Raw genomic sequence first — 19,517 nt, 5'->3', positions numbered from 1 at the left:
TGGCACAGCTTGGCAGCACTCCCTTAAGGAGTAGCATTGCTAGTGGATGTTAGTTCCCACCTACAGGTCAACAGAACCTTGAATATCATCTCTCAGATCATCTATTTCTCTCTCTCTCTTTTTCTCTTACTGTTTGTTATTTCTTTATCCCAAGAAACCCAAGCAGTGCCCACCCATTTTTCTTGTGTCCTGCTGTCACATAAGAGACACAGGCTCACAAGTAGATTAATCATTACAATTATGATGCTGCAAAAAAAAGGATCTCATTAAGGTCCCTGCTATTTCATCTCGCTTGTCTTCTGGCCTAGTTGATGTAACATGTTACTTTTTCAAACTTTCATACACATTAAATATCCTCACTGGTTTGTGTCTTGACTATCTGCATTCAAGTCAAAATGAAATCTTCTCATATGGCATACTGCCATCAAAAACTTCTTTGCAGGCAAGCACACAGATCACACAAGCAGATGTTTGGGCCTTGCAAGGAGGGCTTTCTGTTTTCTGACATGTGATTGGAGGACTTCCCTTTGGTTTAGAATTCCAGATAAGTACTATTTTCTATTTCATATTTTCAAAGGGTAGCCAACGCGGTTTCTATGCTAAGAAATACAAAATACAAAATAGCCTGCTTTCCAAATTGGCAGAAAGTCCTCCATTCTATGCACCTTCAATGTGGTTTTTGTGAAGGAAGGGCTGATCAAATCAAAAGTGTAATTGATCTCATCCAACCTACAAGCAAAACAATACTGATCAAGTTTGGTCTATCCAATTTAGTCCGGCGCGGAACATGCGGCAAAAATTCATGATACTATTGACTCTGGCCGGGCTCGAACCGACGACAACATGCGGTCGTCCCATAGGATGTTAAGCATGTGCTCTACCAACTGAGCTACAGTGCCAAAGGGGCTCTTCGTGTAATACCGTGAGAGTTCCGGGTATATCACCCCATTTACTCACTCGGGTAGAGATAAGACGCATGGACCGCAAAGAAAGGTCTGAAGAAACGAGAAAGAGGGTCGAAAAGATGATAACACTCAGAGACTGTGACTGGATGCCAAAGGTTCAGGGGAGAGAGCTCCCGGATTGTGCGCATGCACTGATTGTACATCCCTGAGCAAACCATGGCAAAGGGCCGACTGCCCCTGACTCATATCTCAGTGGGAGTCAAGTCTGTGTGGGTAGATAAGGCGGTCTCAGAGATTAGTGACTTGGATGCCACGTGTAACTGATTCCAAGCTCTGAATAGCCACGCGGGTATCATACTTCGCTGATCGGACAGCTTGAGGAGAGATCGTTCAAGGGAATACGGGGGAGGCTCGAGGCCGAGGATCGATCGATCGAGACAAGCAGATGATACCCCCATGATCACTTCACCTCAATCCACACTGGAGAGGAGTGGAAAGAGCCCCCTGATTGACTAGCTCTGAACTTGTCTCCAGTGCTGATGGACTCCCAAGCAGTCAGAATGTACTCGAGTGGCGCAGGGGCACCGAGGGAAACAAGGACTGGGCTATCTGGGGTGTTTTCTTCTTTTCTTTTTCATCAACTCGAAAGGGAAGCACTATGTATGGATTTATAACGGTCAAAGAATGAATTTGCAATCGGGACGCGGGGCTAGCTGAAAATATAGGGGGTTGGGAGCAGGAAGGGTGAAGAGACAAGAGATTTTAAAAATCAAGGCGCAGGGGCTTCGGTTGGTGCTGCTTCAGGGGCAGCGGCAGCCTCGACTGGGGCGGCTTCAGCCGGCTTTTCTTCCGCTACAAGCACGAAAAAAATGAGCCAAGAGAAAGAAAAAAACGTCAGAAATCGATTTGGCAAACTGGCGAGTTGATTTATCTGAGATTAAAATGACTGACCATCATGGAGATCGGAGGTCCAGAGTGTGAGGTTGTCTCTCAAGAGTTGCATTATCAGGGTCGAGTCCTTGTAGCTCTCCTCGCTTAGTGTGTCTAATTCGGCGATCGCATCATCAAAGGCTTGTTTCGCGAGGTGGCATGCCCGGTCGGGAGAGTTAAGAATTTCGTAGTAGAAGACTGAGAAATTCAGAGCCAAGCCAAGGCGGATAGGGTGGGTGGGGGTCAAGTCCGATTGGGCTATTTCGGTGGCCTGCTTGTAGGATTCGTGGGCAGCGTCCGAGGCAGTCTTTCGGCCATCCCCAGAGGCAAATTCAGCCAAGTATCGGTGGTAGTCACCCTGCCTGGAAGACGCGTGAAAGAGAGGAGAGTCTCGTTAGTTGGTTTGGATCTGCAGGGTGATCGTTCGGAGCGAGTAACCGAGGATGAAGAAAAGAAAGACTCTTACATCTTGTGGTAAAACACCTTGCTCTCTCCCGCTTCGGCGCTGGGGATGAGGTGCTGATCGAGGACAGATAAGATGTCATTGCAGACTTCGGCGAGTTCAGCCTCGACCTTTGTACGGTAGTCCTTAATTTTGGCCACATGGACTTCGTTGCCCTTGGTATCTTCCTTCTGCTCGATTGAGGAGATGATACGCCAGCTGGCACGGCGAGCACCGATCACATTCTTGTAGGCAACCGAGAGCAGGTTGCGCTCCTCAACCGTCAGTTCGGCACCGAGCTGGAAGATGATCGGCATGTCATCAGCCGGTCGTTTCCACAACAAACCTATGACGCATACGGCTCAAGTCACTCGTACCTTTGCAACGTCTTTCATAAATGTGACCATTTCATCGTATCGCTCAGCCTGCTCGGCCAATCTGAAGCGCCAATCAAGAAGATTTGGATCAGCGCCCCGTAGCCATGGAGCAAATTGGGAGTAAGCTACTTACTTGGCCATGTAGACTTGGTTCTCCCGCTCCTGCCAAGCCATAACAGTAACGATACGAGATGTCAGAAAGAAAGGCCACTACTAAGGACCAGGCACAGAATAGACCGCGCCGTGAGCAACTAATCAGAATCACTCACGGAGGCCATCGCTTCGATTATGGTTTGTGATTTGAAAGTAGGCTGAATTGACTGGGAAAAACGGCACTGGGAGGCAGGACCTTGGAAAACGCCAGGCAAGTCAGTATCATTTATGATCGGACACGTGTGATGGAAACAAGGAGGTGGGTGTGATTGGAGCGAGGTCTCAAGGACAGCCCTGTTCAGCTTCGGGCGCACTGTCCAGCTGAGGTTCCTTTGAACCCAACAAGCGGTGTGATACGCAAGTCGATCGACTCACTGTGGCTCTGGGAGTGTGGGTGGGGAAGAAGGGCTTTGTTACTTACCGGTGTTGGGGTTTTTGTGGGGGTTCGGTGGGTGTTTGATGGGGTGTATTGGGTTGTTTTGGTGGGTGTTGGATGTGGTGGAGATGGTGGGGGTGGGTGGTGTCGGCCAACAGCCGCTCGCCCCAAGTACCGCCCGCCGCACCCCCCCGCTGGGCACAGACACCTGGCCTAACACCCCCGCGCACGGACCTCCGCCTGACGACCGCTGCGGAACACTTATCAAGAGCCGCAGCCACGTCATCTGTAACACTGCCTCCGAACACTCCTGGTGTGTTGTTACGGCCATCGCCAGAGCCTTTCTGAACTCTTTCTGAACTAAAAAAGAAGAAAAAAAGAAAAAGAGAAAACAGTTTGTCTAGGACTCCTGCAACCATACATGCTGTACGCTTCTCCGGTCCTCGTCGCTTGGGAACCAACCCCCTTCTCCACCATTTCGTACAATCTTCATCGAGCCTATGTACCTTGTTGAGACTGAGTTTGAACGGAGAGGATGATAGCAATCAACCGTTGCACTGTACATATTTGAATGAATAGCGCTGTCTATGTATCATCCTCTTATCTACCAAGATGTGGGCAGTGCATACTACATTGCTGCCAGAGAGGCCAATAAATGGTGTTCGCTGGTTGCCTAATCTATTTGAGTCGGTGTTCGCATACCAAGCGGCCCAATTTCCGGATGATCTCAGGACTGAAGGAGGAATGAGGTGCACGAGGAGCTCAGAAAGCATTGCCCGGGCCTCCAATAACATATCCGGTGTGATTGTTCCTTCGTGGTCACGCCGGCCAGTTTACAGGACTGCTTTGGATTGCTGAGTGGCCCCGCTATCGAGTTGGGCACTTTGTCTGACTTCCTTCAAGTCCTGGACCACGCGCCGGTCCCATTGCCCGACATCTGATGGTGTCAGTAAAAGATGGTAGTGCGAATGTACCACGTGGACATCTAACCGATGCCTTGATGGTGCCAGAAAGACTTTTTCATCGACCCTTAATTTCTGCGCCCCGGGTTCAAAAAGTTCCTAACCCATCGAGAAAAAACACACACCAATGGGCATTGATTCTGATTGTTAGCATACCATGAAGTTGTCGGGAAACATATCTTGGCAGAAGGGATGAACCATCAGTTAGCGTAGCAACTCTTTTTCCTGGCACCGCTCGGGCCGTAGAAGATCAACAGTGGTCGGCCTTCTTTGCAAACGCACAAATCCAATATGATAATCCAAATCCTCTCCAACTTCTCCGCACAGTACTTGTCCACTAACTACCACCTGGATTGCGCGCGTTGAGACACCGGCAGTTGGTCATCCATTGTTGCCTTGACTGGCCTCATCAACTCGGTATGCCTGGGATTTGGACCAGATGAGTTTCCCCCAGTCTTCAAAACATCATTCCTCCAATCCGTGATCCAATTCTTGAAAAATCTATTCAACCTCAACAAGGCTTCTCACTTGATTGGACCTTGTTGGTCAGCTTTCCCAGCCCGGTGTGATGGCTCAATCTGCCCCCCCTCCAGCCAGCCTTCCCAGCCTCATCATCAATGCAGCTAGCAAGCTTGCATCCGGTGAGCCCCCCCCCCCCCCCCCCCACACACACACAGACTCAATATCAAATACTTAAATACCTCTCCTTCTCTTTCACATCTTCCACAGAGAAACTTGGTGCAAATCATATCAAGGAAACCACCTCCATCCTGTCCAAATACTTTGCTCTCACCAAGGTAAGTCTCTCATGAATAAAACAAAGGTCTTATTTTGTCATCCTTCTAACTTTGTTTGCCTCTTTTTTCTGCTTGAAGACATTATGGTGATTTTCATTGCTGTGTTAACTATTTGTGCTTCAATTGGCGACTTTTTGTTTTATTTTGTAACTACTGACACTGCCAGCATATTTGGCTGGGATGAAGTCATCCCAGTTTAACTTGGATGACCTTAACCCAGCTAATTATGCTGGCAGTGTGACACCCAGCATAAAATGCTAACACAGTCTTCATAATTTTTATGCTTCTCCATTCCCATCCAGCTTCTGGTAAGGCTTATACTTTTATCTGTTATAGGGTCCTTAGCTCATCATTTTTCCCCCATAGATTTGCCACTATGTGTTAATAAAGTGTAGGCACAGACTGCCAAAATTGAGGCACAGATTACTGATATGGATGCAATGTTAACTCAAATGTAGGTACAGATTGCTCTATTGGTGGCACTCCTCTCATAAACCCTTGCTGTTCAAGTCACAGGATAACATTCTAATCGCTCAATTCTGGATGCTCCTCCAAAATACATTTGCCAGATGGTCTCCAAGTGCCTGCTGGATGGTATCCAAGTGTCCATTGGATATGTGCTCCTCAGAGTTCCAAAATTTCAGCCTGGCTGGCAAAGCTTATGCAGCAGCAGGGGGTGGTGTTCTGGTGGGCTTGGACAGGATGAGAAGGCGGGGGGGGGGGGGGGGGGGGGAGGCTTCAAGTTTTGGGGAGGAGAGTGGATTTTGGGCAGCCCACCAGCCAAACACCCAACCTGAAGGGTGCGCAGGGGCTAAGGGGGACAGATTTTTTACCAGCTACGTCATACTAAACATCAGGGAAGCTTTGGGGGCACTCCCCATGGAGTGCCACAGCTGAATTTGGGTTTAGTTTTTGTCTGAACTGGGGCAAAAGTCCTTACAATGTGATGGTGATTGTTCAATTACTGGGCAAGAACTATAGAGCAATATAATTTGTAGTTATATGTAACCGTTGGATGTGAACTATCATTCAACTCTGCTGAATTCATCTTGAAGTCAAGTTCATGTCAATCCTAACTTTTCTACACTTCAAAAACAGGTAGCTCTTGCATATCAAGTTTTTTTTACATTGGGCTGGACTGCCTTCATCAAATATATATCACGCCTGAAGCACAACTGCCTAGATTTGGATCAAGAAAGTATCAGAAGTGCAAAAATGTTTAGTATTTGCACAAGAGCAGGAGAACTGTATTTTGGCTGGGTACATGAGGGTGAAACAGTTCATGAATTGCTCAGCTGCAAACACCCCTCTGATCTGAAAAATGTGTGATTGGTTTTAGAATTGAGACCACTAGGATTCATTTCTCTTATCAGTAACCATGATTGGTTATTTACAAAGTAGAAGTATAGACAAAAATAGATATTTTTTTTGTACCTTGAGTCCTTCTCCTGGTTTAAAGTGATAAGAGATAAGGAAAGATTTGAGATTCTGCTTGACAGCTGTCTCTCTAAAAGGGAAAACAGGACGAAACCCATTTTTGGCTTAATCCAAGTGGAGCCTTACAAGTCTGTGATGTGCTGGGATAGCGAGCTGATTTTGCTACATTCTGAACACAAACGGGCTACAATATCAGCTTAGTCTATCTGACTAGGCTCTGCAGAGCCGTACTCACCACCAGTTGATGCCAGGGTTATGCGTCCTCTGAGGCTGGAGCCTATTTGGCCTGAATGTGCTTTGTGGCCATTCTTGCTGTAGTTGAAATCAAGCCATCAGCTGTTGGTCCATTGCTGCATTGGGATCCACCAACACTTATTTGAAGGTAGTTTGTTGTGTGTGATCTGAGTTTGCTCTTTTTCAAATGCTGAAGCCATCTTTTCCCACTTCTGCGCACGCTCAGAGCTTGAATCTTCACAATTGGTGCGTGTTTTTTTTTCACCCCATTGTACGTGCGTTGTTGAGATAAAAGTGTGTCACCTGAAGAGAATAGGCACTATGCCTCCTTCTAAGATAACTCCAAGCTTGAATGGTTTTGGCACTGGGTTTCTGCAATGTACAGGTCTCTTCAGCAATCTGCAATGAGCCTGATATGATCTGCTTACTCCGCATAAGCTTCAGCTGTTCCTTCTGCAGGTACCAAAACTCCGCAATTAAGTAAGGATGTGTTTGGGTGGTAAAAACTCTCCATGTTAATAGCAATGCGCAAAAGCTCCACAAGTAAGTCTCTAACTACAATAATACCGTAAGATGAGTAATAAGATAGTAAGATAGTAAAAACAAAGAAGAGAGAGAAAAGCCCCCCAAAATGTCCCTGTTCCTCCACTCACTCCACCCGCATAACCCTGCTCCCAGCCAACATTGCCTGCATCCTTCCTTTCCCATACTTGTCAAACTCTGCATGCATCACTTCCCAGCCTAGCACATCTCCAATGCTTGTTCTCCCGTACCTTCTGACTAGCCTCCAGCCCCAGTCTCTACCTGGGGCATCCGCTTCTGCTGCCCCAGTTCACCTGGTGCCAGTCCGTTTGTGAGTTTGGCCAAAGTCCTACTCCGACTGTCCTGCTAAGTCCGTTTGTCCAGAGTGTGGCTTGAACCCTGGTTCCCTCGTCCCCGTGACAAGTCACCGGTCCTGCAACTCTCCTTACACCAACTTTCCATGTGCTTTCTCAGCAGTACATTCAAGTTTCCACTCAGTCTAAATATCCAAGGCATAAGCATGCATGCTTATCCCAATCCTATGAGTATGTAGACTGAGAATTTGCTCAGCCGCTCCACTGTATTCCTGCACGTGCTACGTTGAACGGACATTCTACGCTGCTAGCACCATATAAATTGCCACAGCGTACAATAGGGTGACAAATCATAGTCCATCAGGGCAGTTACAGCTGAATTTCTCTTAACTTTTACCCTCATTTACTTGGCAGAAATCCCCCTCTCAACATGAAAAATGTGTGATTTGTCACCCTATTAGTACAGTATAGTGAAAAATCACACACAAGTCACACACTTTCCAGACCAGAGGGAGATGTCCAGCTGAATTGTTTCCAAACCGTGTCAGTTGTCACCCTCATTTACTTGGCAAAAATTCACCCCTGGTCTGAAAAGTGTGGGATTTGGAGGAGAGGCTTATGTGTTATCTCTCAATTTAAGCAGGAGAACAAAGTGTCTGCTTCACAAAAAGGAAAAAATGATTAAAAAAAGTTGAATAGACAGAATCATAGATTCTGTCATTGTGAAAACTTTGTTCTACTCATTGGTCTTGTAGCAATAAAGATGATTCATGGAGTAACAAACCAATGGAGTCTAATCTGGAAAACTTGCACATTGTTCATTTTTTCAAAACATTATTCAAGTTCAATGATTAGTGATAGAGGAAAAGTTAAAACTGAGTACGCCAAATTGTAGAGGCACTGAGGTAGCACAGGGTTTAGTTGGGGCAGACCTTTGGAGAGCCTGGGGGAGGAGCTATGAAAAATCCAGAAACCTCCCAGCCAAATGAACTGTCTGCTCCTGCATAATATATGTGATAATATGCAAGTCTGTCCCTGCGGGAGAGGCAGCTTTGCTGCCAGCCCAAGCCTCCCACCAGGGGGGGGCTTGTGTTAAGTCAGGATTGGTTGTACAGTGGGTGAGCTGAAATTTTCACCCTCAAACTTTTCATTGCAGAACCTCAGGCAAGCAACCTGAAGTCAAGGGGTTGGCTACAGCAACGTTGTAACCGCTGCGCTTCGCTGCAGGAAGCGCAGTTTTAGTGATGCGCAGCGGTGCTGCGCTTCCTAGCCAGACCAAAAAGCGGTAGCGCAAGCGCAGTTCCGCTGCGCTACCGCTTCACATAGCGGGCCGCACTTTTTCGGTGGCATGAAAAGTGAAAGTGAAGTGCAAAATGTGCGCTAGCGCTGCAAAAAAGCGCAGCGCAGCGCGTTAGTGGCAAAAACCCGCTAAATACCGCGCTTTGGCGCTTTTCGCCCCAAAGCGCGCTGCAAAGAAGCTAAGCGCAGCACACTAGGCCCCACTTTGGCCCCTGCGCCAACCACAAACTGGCCCCAAGCATTCCCATATAAGTACTAGTAATGGGATGTAGTACACATGTATACCTACGGGTCTTCAGTCGACTCACCCCCCCCCTTTTTCAATTTTTGCCCAAAATGGCCAATCCTGAAGAATCCATTGAAGAAGTCCCGCAGACCCCTCCTAATATTATTGATGATGCTACCAATGTCCCTCAATCCACCCGCCGGGAGTCTTCTCGTCTTCGCACACCTATATCTCAACCTGGATTTGTAGTTACCCAAAGCGACTCTCGGCGTGCTCTCATTAATGTTCCAGCACCAAAGCCAGCCCGCAAAAAAACTGCCGCCACGAAAATTGTTTCCGTGGAAGAAGAAGAAGAAAGTGATGATTTGTCGGATGCCTCGATTGGCATAATACACGCAGGAAACACCTGCAAAGTCAGTTTGGATCCCGTTTCTTTCTCTCAATTTTCCTCTTAGTCTGGTGTCTGATCTGATCATCTGCTTACTCCTTTTTGAATCAGTCGGGTTTGAAACAACATTCCAAACGCACCGGCAAGAACGTTGATGTTAATCTATCACAGGACTCAGATGACGACAACAAACAAGTCACCAAAAAAAAGCGTAAGGACAAGACCAAAGACAGAGACGGTTTTGATCATCCTCTTTTATACTTCTATGGACCTGGAGAGCCTCCAAACAAGGTTAGACTTGTTTCCCCAATCTCTCCTTTAGCCTTCCTGAAAATAGACTTATATTAAAATTTTACAATCACAGGACTCAAGCCCAAATGCATATTTGTGTTGTTGGTGCCCCAATGTGTTCAAAGCCACCAGCCGATCAAACTATAATTTGAAGAGCCGTCGCGACAGTTCATTCTACAAAGGATCTTTCCGACCCGCATGCCCTGGTTGTTTGAAAGCAATCAAAGCTAAATGCATGCTTCCCCCTTCAGCTGCCAACCTTGCTTCCACTGAGGCCAAAGAGAAGGAGCCATCCACCGGAAACCTCATTGCTTATACTTTGAAAGGTCGGTACAATAACAATACCCTGAACAAGTTGACAGTTATCTGGCTAGTTTGGAATTTGCTCCCATGGTTGCGTGTTGAAGACTTTCTTCTACGGGTTTGCTTTGATTACGCCGTTCACAATTCGCAACTCCATTCTTGTGTCTGGGTTGCTATGCAAGCCCATGTCCTCTACCTGGAACAACAAAAGCAGGTTTTAAAGCTAATCAAGGTATATTTTCAAGTACTTGTGATCAAGCATAGTCGATCACAGCTCATTTTTTGGTTGAACTCTCGCTCAGGCATCTGAATCAAAGATTTCTCTTGTATCCAACGTTTGGACGACTAAAGGAAGCCACAAGGCCTTTGTTGGGATGGCTTGTTGCTACATCAACAAGGATTGGACATATGTATGCAAACATCTTGCCATCAAGTATGTTTCATGGCATCATAACGGTAAATACCTGGCGTCTCCATTCGCAAATGTGCTGATTAAGCATGATCTCCACTCTAAGATAAGTTTTCACTTTAATTATCACTGTAACATCATTATCTCATCACACAACCTGCTAATACATTTTTCCTTTCCATCTCCTTACGTCCTTGCCCAGACCACTGACTCTGGCAGTAACAACTTCACAATGGCTAAAGCAGTCACTGCAAAATTCCAAACATTTGATTTGACTATGTGGGATGTCTCCCACAACCACCATTGCTGCATATGTCATGTTATTGCGTTAATCTTGGGTGCCGGACTGAAAGCATTGAATATCTCCAAAGCCATGGTCAGACCAGAAAAGACTGACCAGTACTTCCCAATCCTCGATCCCATTGCCAAGGCCAATGAAACCCAAGCTGCAGATGACATTGTTGCGAATCATGGGGATCTAACTGACAATGAAGAACTCAATCCTGACAATGCAGAGGCTGCATCACGCAAGCCAGGCTGGGAGTGGGACAGTGATGGCGAAGATATTGAGGAGGCAAAGTCAGGAATTGCATTCACTTAAGTAAGTTGACCACCGGCCAATCTTTCTCCAGTGCAAAATTTTGCTGACATCTGATCTGACCACAAAACAGCTGGACTACATCTGCCGTCGAATCTCTTCCTCTCCTCAGAAGCAGGCTGAGTGGAAGCTTTGGGCCGACAAGCTTGAGTATAAAGGCCGTGGTTTAATTGGTGGCTACGGAATACAATGGAACATTGCATACAACAGCCGTCAGCGGGCTTATGAGGGCAGACGGGTTAGTTGTTTTTTTCTTGTCATGTTTTTTTTTTGGCTCGCCTCCGGCCTGATTCCACTTCCCCCACAGGTGATCAAGCAACTCTTGGAAAACGAGTCAGACTTGCATGCTGGGAAATCTGCCAACACTCATTACGAGTTGGATAAATATGAGTCGGAGCATGTCAATAACTTGAACCAAGTTTTAAAGGTCAGTTTTTTACTTCGCACTCGCATGAAAGAGGATGCTGTTGAATCATCTGACCAACTTTGATCAGGAATTCCTTGAAATAACAAAACGAGTCGAAGGCGATGGGCCCAAGCTGCCCATGGTCCTTTATGAATACGTCCGATTACTTGACTCGATGGAAAGAAAGAAAGTCAAGAATCTCTTGACGCCGCTGAGGATAATGTTTGACCCCATGATCAAGATTCTCAAGAAGTATATTAACCTTGCTTGCCTTGAATTGTGATACTGTCATCCTAGCCACCTATCTTCATCCAGCATGGCGGATGATGCTGTTTGCAAACCGCTTCTCATCTGAAACTTCCCGGATTACACAATTGGTCACCAATACATTTGACGATTGACTCCAGCTTCTTGAATCTCTCAAACCTCAAACGCCTCCTTGCGAGCGAACTCAATCCAACCCCAACACCAATGCTACTTCCGATTCCAAATCCGATGGCGGGGAGTTTAACTACTACCCAACCAATCCCGAGGCAAGTGAAGTCAACACTGAGATGGATAGGTACAACAACGGCGATCATCCTATGGATAAAAAAGGTGACTTGCTGGGTTGGTGGAAGGTAAGTTTTTCCATTTTCTATTTCTCTACATGTTATTCATTACTGATCAGCCTCATTCCCCTGTGCCAGGTGCACAAAAAAGATTTCCCTGTATTAGGATCTTTGGCAAGGGACTACCTTGCTTGTGCAGCCAGCTCAGCCAGTGTGGAACAGACCTTTTCTGCCGCCGCCGGTGTTTGCGCCACTGGTCGAACGGCATTGGCGATTCAAACAATTGAACGCTGCATCAGCAGCCACATGTGGCTCAGGAACTCGGTTGAACTCAGTGGAGCCTTTGCCGACTGTCAAGACCTTATCAACCAAGCCAAGAAAAGCCCAAAAATACACAAAGAAATCCGTGCAAAAGTCTCAAGCTATCCAAACGTAACCTCTCCCCTCCTCTGCTCCATATGCTTGTTTTCCAGTATTTTCTTTTCTGTCTGCTTGAAATAAAAAGCGGTATTTTCCGCTATGAAACCCGCTTATTTAGCGTGTAGCGCGCTTTCCGCCGCTATCCATAGCGCGCTTCCCGCTTCGCGAGCGCTAAATCAGCGCGCTAATAAACCAAAAAATACCCTCTGCCCGCCAGAAAGCAAAGCGGTAGCGGGCTTCCGCTATGCTGAAGCAAAGCGCAGTGCACCCAAAACCCGCTGCGCTGTTCGCAGCGAAGTGGTTTCAACATTGGCTACAGGGGTGGAGAATAAGTCACCAAGAATGATTATGAAATAAAAGAAAAACAAAAAAATGAACAGTGCAAAAATTTAACAATTTAATGCCAATTGCTCAGAATCTTTATTATTGTTCAAACCAAGAAGAGAAAATCAGAGAGCACAGTATGGCATGTGACAGGAATGATAAAAAATGAAAAAAATGAAACCATTTTTAATGATTTTTATTGGGTCAAATACATTTGGTCAAGTTGGTGTTGATTTGGCCTACAGCTACCTGAATTCTACTTCAAATTGGTGGATAACCCATTCAACCAAAATATCATTGAAAAGGGTTTCATTTTTTTCAATTTTTATCTTTCCTGTCACATGCCATACTTTGCTCTCTGATTTTTTCTTCTTGGTTTGAACAATAATAAAGATTCTGAGCAATTTGCATTAAATTGTTCAATTTCCACACTGTTCATTTTTTCATTTTTTTTCTTCTTTCATAATCATTCTTGGTGACTCATTCTCCACCCCTGTATCCAACCCCATGACCTCAGGTCACTTGCCTGAGGTTCTGCAATGAAAAGTTTGAGGGTGAAAATGTCAGCTCACCCATTGTACAAAAGGCACTAGGTGAAAAGGCCTGGCCATTTTTGGAATACATAATTTGTGTTGCAGTTAGATTCCCAAAGGGAGGACGAGGGAGGACGAGGGAGGACGCCGTCCCACAAGGACCCTCCGCCACCCTCCGGTCGAGACCAACGCAATGCGACCAGTGTTACTACTCTGTATGTATGGGTGTTTCGAATCCCTGCTCAACATTCACCAGAGGATTGCTACATGAGCTAGCAGATAATTAAGCGGGCATGAACAACAGATACATGAATACATAGAGGGCTACCAAAACTGAAAGCAACAAAAGGTTTGAAAATGAAAACTGCTTCAAATGGATACACAACACCTTTGAAATCTGCAGACATCCATTTTTTCGGTTTGCATATGGCACATCTTGAACAGGATTCGTCGCCGGCGATGAATGGAGCCTGAGGTCACAAGACACTAGATCGGTAGTGGTGGGTTGAGCCTGTAGATACATGTGCTAACCAAAGCAAACAAACCAAAAGGAAAACCTCGAGATCAGGAGACGGAAGCATCACCCGGAAAAAGAGAGGCGAGAGGGGTGGGGATCAACAGACGGTATTGTGTAGGCAGAGATCTAATAATTTTTCTTTTTCTTTTGTTTGGGCTTGAAGAGAATCGTTAATATTGAATGACAGACACTTGGACCATGACATGTAACACCTACAGTTATATACATCTATCGGGTAATAGAAAACACCTTTCGAAAGCAGTTTATATTCAAAGCAGATAGAAGGGGTCAAATGATCTATTTCTTCTCACTCAAGTTGGCGACACCAGGTAGGTTCTAATATACGTATGCGGGAGGATGACACAAAAGCGTACGAGAAGGAAATGCGTTAGTGATTAAATAAATGGCACATTTTCAAGTACAATACGAGGTAAGATGTGCGTACCTTTCCCTCCAGAAGCTCAAGACTGGCGCCTCCTCCGGTACTGACATGAGACAATTTGTCTTCAGCGCCATACTCTGTGACAAACACATTTTATAACACAGGAACAAATCGGCAGTCAATAATAGATTCCTGAAGGTTTGTTCTGAAAGTGAAAGATCACTTACTTTTGCAGACAGTAGCGGTATCTCCACCTCCTATGATCACGGTAGCACCCTTTTCACAAGCTTCAATGCAAGAGTCTAACATGGCCTTCGAGCCTTGGGCAAAGTTGTCGAACTCGAAAACACCGGCGGGGCCATTCCAGAGAATGGTCTTGGAGCCTAGGAGAAAGTTGGATTCACAGCCGAATGACTCATGATCAGAGTCACGCGACATATCTTTCGGAGACAGACTTGAAGAAGAAAAAAAAACGAACTGAGAATAGCTTTCTTGAATTCTTCTCGACTGGCTGGACCAGCGTCAAGGCCCATCCATCCCTTGGGAACTCCTTCGGCATCAGTCACGGTCTTTCGTGCCGCATCCTTGTCGAACTTATCACCGCAGATATAGTCGATGGGGAAGATCAATTCGACGTTGTTCTTTTTGGCCTTGGCTACCAAGTCGTGCACCTTCTTGCTCCCATCTTCGTCAAAGAGAGAGTTTCCTATCTCGACCGAGTTGATGATCTTCTTGAATGTGAAGGCCATCCCTCCACAAACGATCAACTTGTTTACCTACACACATGTCCAATTAAGAAATTGAGAACAATTTTATCTTGTTTCAAGGCACAAAGCGCGAATAATCGTACCTTATCAAGTAAATTCTCAATCAATTGGATCTTATCGGAAATCTTAGCGCCACCTAAGATGGCCAAGAAAGGCGGTTCTGGTTTCTCTAACACCTTGCTGAAGAATTCCAACTCCTTCTTCATCAAGAAGCCTGCCAGTCTAGGCTCGCCCTTGAATCCAACGACTGAGGAATGGGCCCGATGGGCGGTCCCGAAGGCATCGTTGATGTAAAGGTCGGCAAGTTTAGTTAAGGATGATCGGAAGGCATCGACGGCCTCCGGGCTAGCCTTTGTCTTCTCCCCAGTCACATCATCCTTCTTCGAGCCTTCCTCCTCCAAATGGAATCGAAGGTTCTCCAGCAGGAAGACTTGTCCATTTTTCCCTGCCCCGACCTTCTCTTCTACCTTGGTTCCAACACATTCATCAATAAAACTAGAGAAAAAGCGGCGTTCTTTTCAGTCAGAAATTGGGCAGGTGATATAGGTATAGGAAATGATGAATGTCTGGCTGGAAAGCAAAGCGCTGGCTCATGAGGACAGGAGTGACTCACGTGACATCCTTTCCCAAGACCTTTTGGAGCTCCTCGGCCACGGGGCGGAGGGTGTATTTCGAGTTAGGGGCGCCGTTGGGACGGCCGAGGTGACTGCAAAGGATCACAGCTTGGCAGCCGTGTTCGATGACGTATTTGATCGTGGGAAGGGCGGCAACAATCCGGGCATTATTGGTGATCTGACCGGAGGTCTTGTCCTGTGGGACGTTGAAGTCCACCCGAATCAGCACTCGCTTCCCTTTGATCTCTCCTGCTGGGAGATCGGTAATGGTTTTTTTGGATGATAATCTGCTTACTCGAATGGTAGAAGATCGTCAGCCTGAACCATTCAGAGTGTCTGAAGTCCCGACGATGTAATCAAAAAACGAATTCAACTGACGACATCTTTTTTTTGGTTGGACCTCCTTCGGGATGTCTGTTGCGTATCCACTTCAACCCGGCCATCGCTCGCGAGATATCCGGTAGACCATCCGGGATATCTAGTAGAGGACTGCAGATCACACCAGATATCTGAGATCCGAGGTTCCCAAACCTGCAGATATCTCTGGATACCCACGGATATTGCTGAATCCAACATTTACATCAGTGAAGGATTGGATCCGAGCCCTGACGATCCGGAGAAGCCGGGTATTGGGGTCGGGTATCCGATTGCGAATACCGGAATTCCAATCAGGTATCCAACTGGGTATCTGGAGCCTGGCATGTCTCTCTGGCCTCTGGTGTGTCAGTTTTCCGCTGTCAGCCATCTGCCAGCCCAGGCGGCACAAAGACTGACAAACCACGGGCCGCCATGCTGGATAGCGGCCCTGTAGCAGCCAAGGTTTAGATCCTGGCTGAGAGCTGAAGCTGTTGAGTAGTGCTTGTCCCTGGGCTGCCACAGGGTGTTGCCCTTGAGTAAACACACCTCATGGGTATGATCTAAAGGACTTCTCACAAAGTTCTCTGAACGCCAACTAATGGTCCGCATACCACAAGCCAGCCAGCTAAGGCTGGGGTATCAAGTATGAGGGACTTCTGCGCCAAGGATGGTCCCCCAGATCATTCACCTACCAAGCCTGACTACATTGCTGTATCCACATATACACCAATTGGGGCTATCTGACTGATCCACATTTCCATTTCCTTTTTTTTGACCTACTTTGCTACTCACTCCGCTCCCACCCGTAAGTCTCTGCCCTCTTCTCTCCATCTGTCCTAGTTAGGACCTTAGCTCTATGAGTCCCTTGGACTCCGGTTTTATTTGCTCAACCAACCCCTCTGTTATGAGCTGCGCCCGCGCGCCTGGCCATCCCTAGACATGTATTGTAGTTACACACACATGTCACGCTCCTCACCGTAAGGAGGAGCCGGGGGAAGATCCATTCTCTTTCCCCATCTAGCAATTTACTTCATAGCTAGACTCGACAGACCAGCGCCTCCAAAACCCCGAAGCCAGGCCGTTACATATTGCTAGATCACAACACGGGGGACGAGGCCGAAACCTGACGGAACCAAAAACAGAACTAGAACAAAGAACGAACCCCGAACCGAACGAACCGAACTGAAAAAAGAACCACACAGAACAGAACAAGACCAACCTGACAAGAACCCCAAACCGAATACCCAAGCCCACCCGCCAGCTCATAACCAAATGGCAGACGAAGCAGCGTTGCTCCGTGCTTGAGTTGAGGAACTAGCAGTGTCAATCCAGGAAGAACGTGGCCTCTGCCAACGGGCCGAAGCGGAACTAGCGGCAGCCCGGGCAGGCATGGTCGCACCGGCAGTCGTACCCATCGTACCAGGACAACCCCAGAACGCGCCCCAGGTACCGGACGATGCCATGGCGAAGGGACCCAAGATAGTCCTCCCCGACAAGTACGACGGCACGCGAGGACCGAAGGCCGAGGTGTACGTGACGCAGATCGGGTTATACGTTCTCTCTAACCCCCAAATGTTCCCGGACGACCGCAGCAACATTATATTCTCAATCTCGTACTTGACCGGCCAGGCCAGCAAATGGGCTCAACCATTCACGACGAAGCTGTTCGCCGGACAACCTGTGTTGTACCTCAAATTCGCCACGGCCTTCCAGATGATGTACTACGACACCAAGAGGAAGTCCCGAGCTGAGAAAGCACTCTGACAGTTGCGGCAAACCAAGTCGGTGGCACACTACACCTTTCAGTTCAATCAACACGCGTCAAATACGGGCTGGGAGATGGCGACTCTGATGAGTCAATACCAACAGGGGCTCAAGAAGGACATCCGATTGGCCCTGGTCTTGGTGAGGACCCAGTTCATCGCGCTGACCGACCTCAGCAACCTCGCCCTGAAGATAGATAACGAGATTAACGGAGCGGACCAGTACACAACGGACCTCACCACCACCACGGCCGACCCTAATGCCATGGACGTATCGGCGGTACGCGGACCGCTCTCGAGTGTCAACAAGGCCGGCATGTTGCGAGCGGGGCTGTGTTTTTTTTGCGGCGAGAAGGGCCACATTGCACAAGGCTGCCCAAAGAAGGGGAACGGCAAGGGCAACGTGGACGCGAGGATTGCCGAGCTGGAGGACCAAGTACGATGTCTGACCATGGGGGAGGGGACAAGCGGCGGGGCAGGCAGGGCGGACGAGTCAAAAAATGGTGATGCTCGGGTGTGAGGGTTGTGCCTCACCCAAGCGGAGGGATTGTAGTAGCAAAGATAGGGGCTTGTAGTATTGTACAACTTAATGCAATCGATAATAGGCTGTTCGTCAGCACCCCCATTTCTCCTTCCTACTCTCCCAGAGCCACAACCACCACCCCAATTGCCACTTTCCTTATAGACTCGGGGGCAACCCACAACATCATCAGTGAGACGTTTGCGGCCAGAGCGCGCTTAAAACTCATACCGTCAAAAGCCAAAAGAACGATCTCAGGCTTTGATGGTTCAAAAAACACATCGTCAGCTGAAGTCAACCTATTCCTCAACACCAATACGAAACCGACGACCTTCATCGTCACACGCCTCAAGGACACCTACGACGGGATCCTAGGGATGCCGTGGGTCAGAGTCCACGGGCACCTCATTGATTGGAGAGGGCGCCGATTCAAGCAAGCCGTCCAGGAGATTGCCACTGCCGAGACAGTGTCGTCAGTTCCAAACAAAACCTCAACAGACGGGGAGGAGCCCGGTTTGAGGCACGCAAGGAAAACTGACAAGGGGGTGCGCGCTTTATGCCGACTAACACCCCCGCGATGTGAGTCTAGTTCTCCCCTATTTCATTCCTATCAGGCAGAGAGTGTAGGAATATCTGGCAAGTGGATACCCCATTTAGGATTCACACCACAGGCCCTACAGACAACGACCGAAATACTGGAACCCAAGCACACGGGAATTGCCACCGTTTTGGCGGTGTCGTCAGGTCCGAAAAAAACCTCAACGGACGGGGAGGAGCCCGGGTTGAGGCAAGCAAGGACAACTGACAAGGGGGTGCGCGCTTTGTGCCGACTAACACCCCCGCAATGTGAGTACAACTCTGTCTCCCCAGCGCCCATTGCCTTAGCCAGTGTAGGGACAACTGGCAAGCAGATACCTCTCTTAGAAAGACCAATCCAGGAACCCGACGCAAGTGCAGGTCGGTTGTGTGTGGCGAAGACGGTGTGGTCCACATCGGCGAAGCTGGCGGCCAATGCTAGAGATAGTCATTTGGTACCCGCGGCGGGTACCCCCTTGCACCCGCCTTGCACCCGCGCAGCGGTGCCGGGTGCGGTACTAGGTACCGGCTTTTGGCCGGAAAGCGGTGCGGTACCCGGGTACCGCCTACAAGTACCTCCCACCCCCCGGGGGATTGAGGGCCTTGACTCGGTAGATCCAGCTCGGCGAAGGTCCCCCAGCAAGCTGGGAGGATTCCTCTCGGCATTTCCAGCTCGCCGAGGGGACTCCTCCCGGGGAGCTGGATACACATATTGTATCCAGCTCGCGGCCGCCGAGGAACCTCCTGATGAGCTGGAGAGGAGTCCCCTCGCCGAGCTGGATACATATGTATCCAGCTCGCCGAGAGGAATCTTCCAAGGGAGC

General features: G+C 48.0%; 3 protein-coding genes across 3 annotated transcripts; 1 reads left to right on the top strand and 2 right to left on the bottom strand.

The window, feature by feature from the left end:
- Positions 1-1,674: 1,674 nt before the first annotated feature.
- Positions 1,675-3,676, bottom strand: PtA15_4A512 (uncharacterized protein; the record flags this gene model as incomplete). The annotated part of the gene is made up of 9 exons (XM_053168404.1): positions 1,675-1,757; positions 1,857-2,197; positions 2,302-2,576; positions 2,655-2,715; positions 2,788-2,816; positions 2,924-2,989; positions 3,122-3,137; positions 3,229-3,538; positions 3,646-3,676. The coding sequence occupies 9 exons, from the start codon at positions 3,674-3,676 to the stop codon at positions 1,675-1,677; spliced, it is 1,212 nt and encodes a 403-aa protein (XP_053019616.1).
- Positions 3,677-4,713: 1,037 nt separating this feature from the next.
- PtA15_4A511 (uncharacterized protein) lies at positions 4,714-5,032 on the top strand (the record flags this gene model as incomplete). Its single annotated transcript, XM_053168403.1, has 3 exons — positions 4,714-4,786; positions 4,875-4,942; positions 5,021-5,032. The coding sequence occupies 3 exons, from the start codon at positions 4,714-4,716 to the stop codon at positions 5,030-5,032; spliced, it is 153 nt and encodes a 50-aa protein (XP_053019615.1).
- An 8,979-nt stretch (positions 5,033-14,011) lies between these two features.
- Positions 14,012-15,860, bottom strand: PtA15_4A510 (uncharacterized protein; the record flags this gene model as incomplete). The annotated part of the gene is made up of 7 exons (XM_053168402.1): positions 14,012-14,050; positions 14,160-14,233; positions 14,324-14,479; positions 14,575-14,872; positions 14,947-15,358; positions 15,477-15,764; positions 15,856-15,860. 7 exons carry the CDS (start codon positions 15,858-15,860, stop codon positions 14,012-14,014), a joined length of 1,272 nt encoding a protein of 423 aa, XP_053019614.1.
- Positions 15,861-19,517: the final 3,657 nt, after the last annotated feature.

This window comes from Puccinia triticina, chromosome 4A (genome assembly GCF_026914185.1).
Source record: "Puccinia triticina chromosome 4A, complete sequence".
NCBI classification, from domain to species: domain Eukaryota; kingdom Fungi; phylum Basidiomycota; class Pucciniomycetes; order Pucciniales; family Pucciniaceae; genus Puccinia; species Puccinia triticina.
The sequence above is the reverse complement of the archived record's forward strand: the minus strand, read 5'-3'. Positions and strand labels throughout refer to the sequence as shown.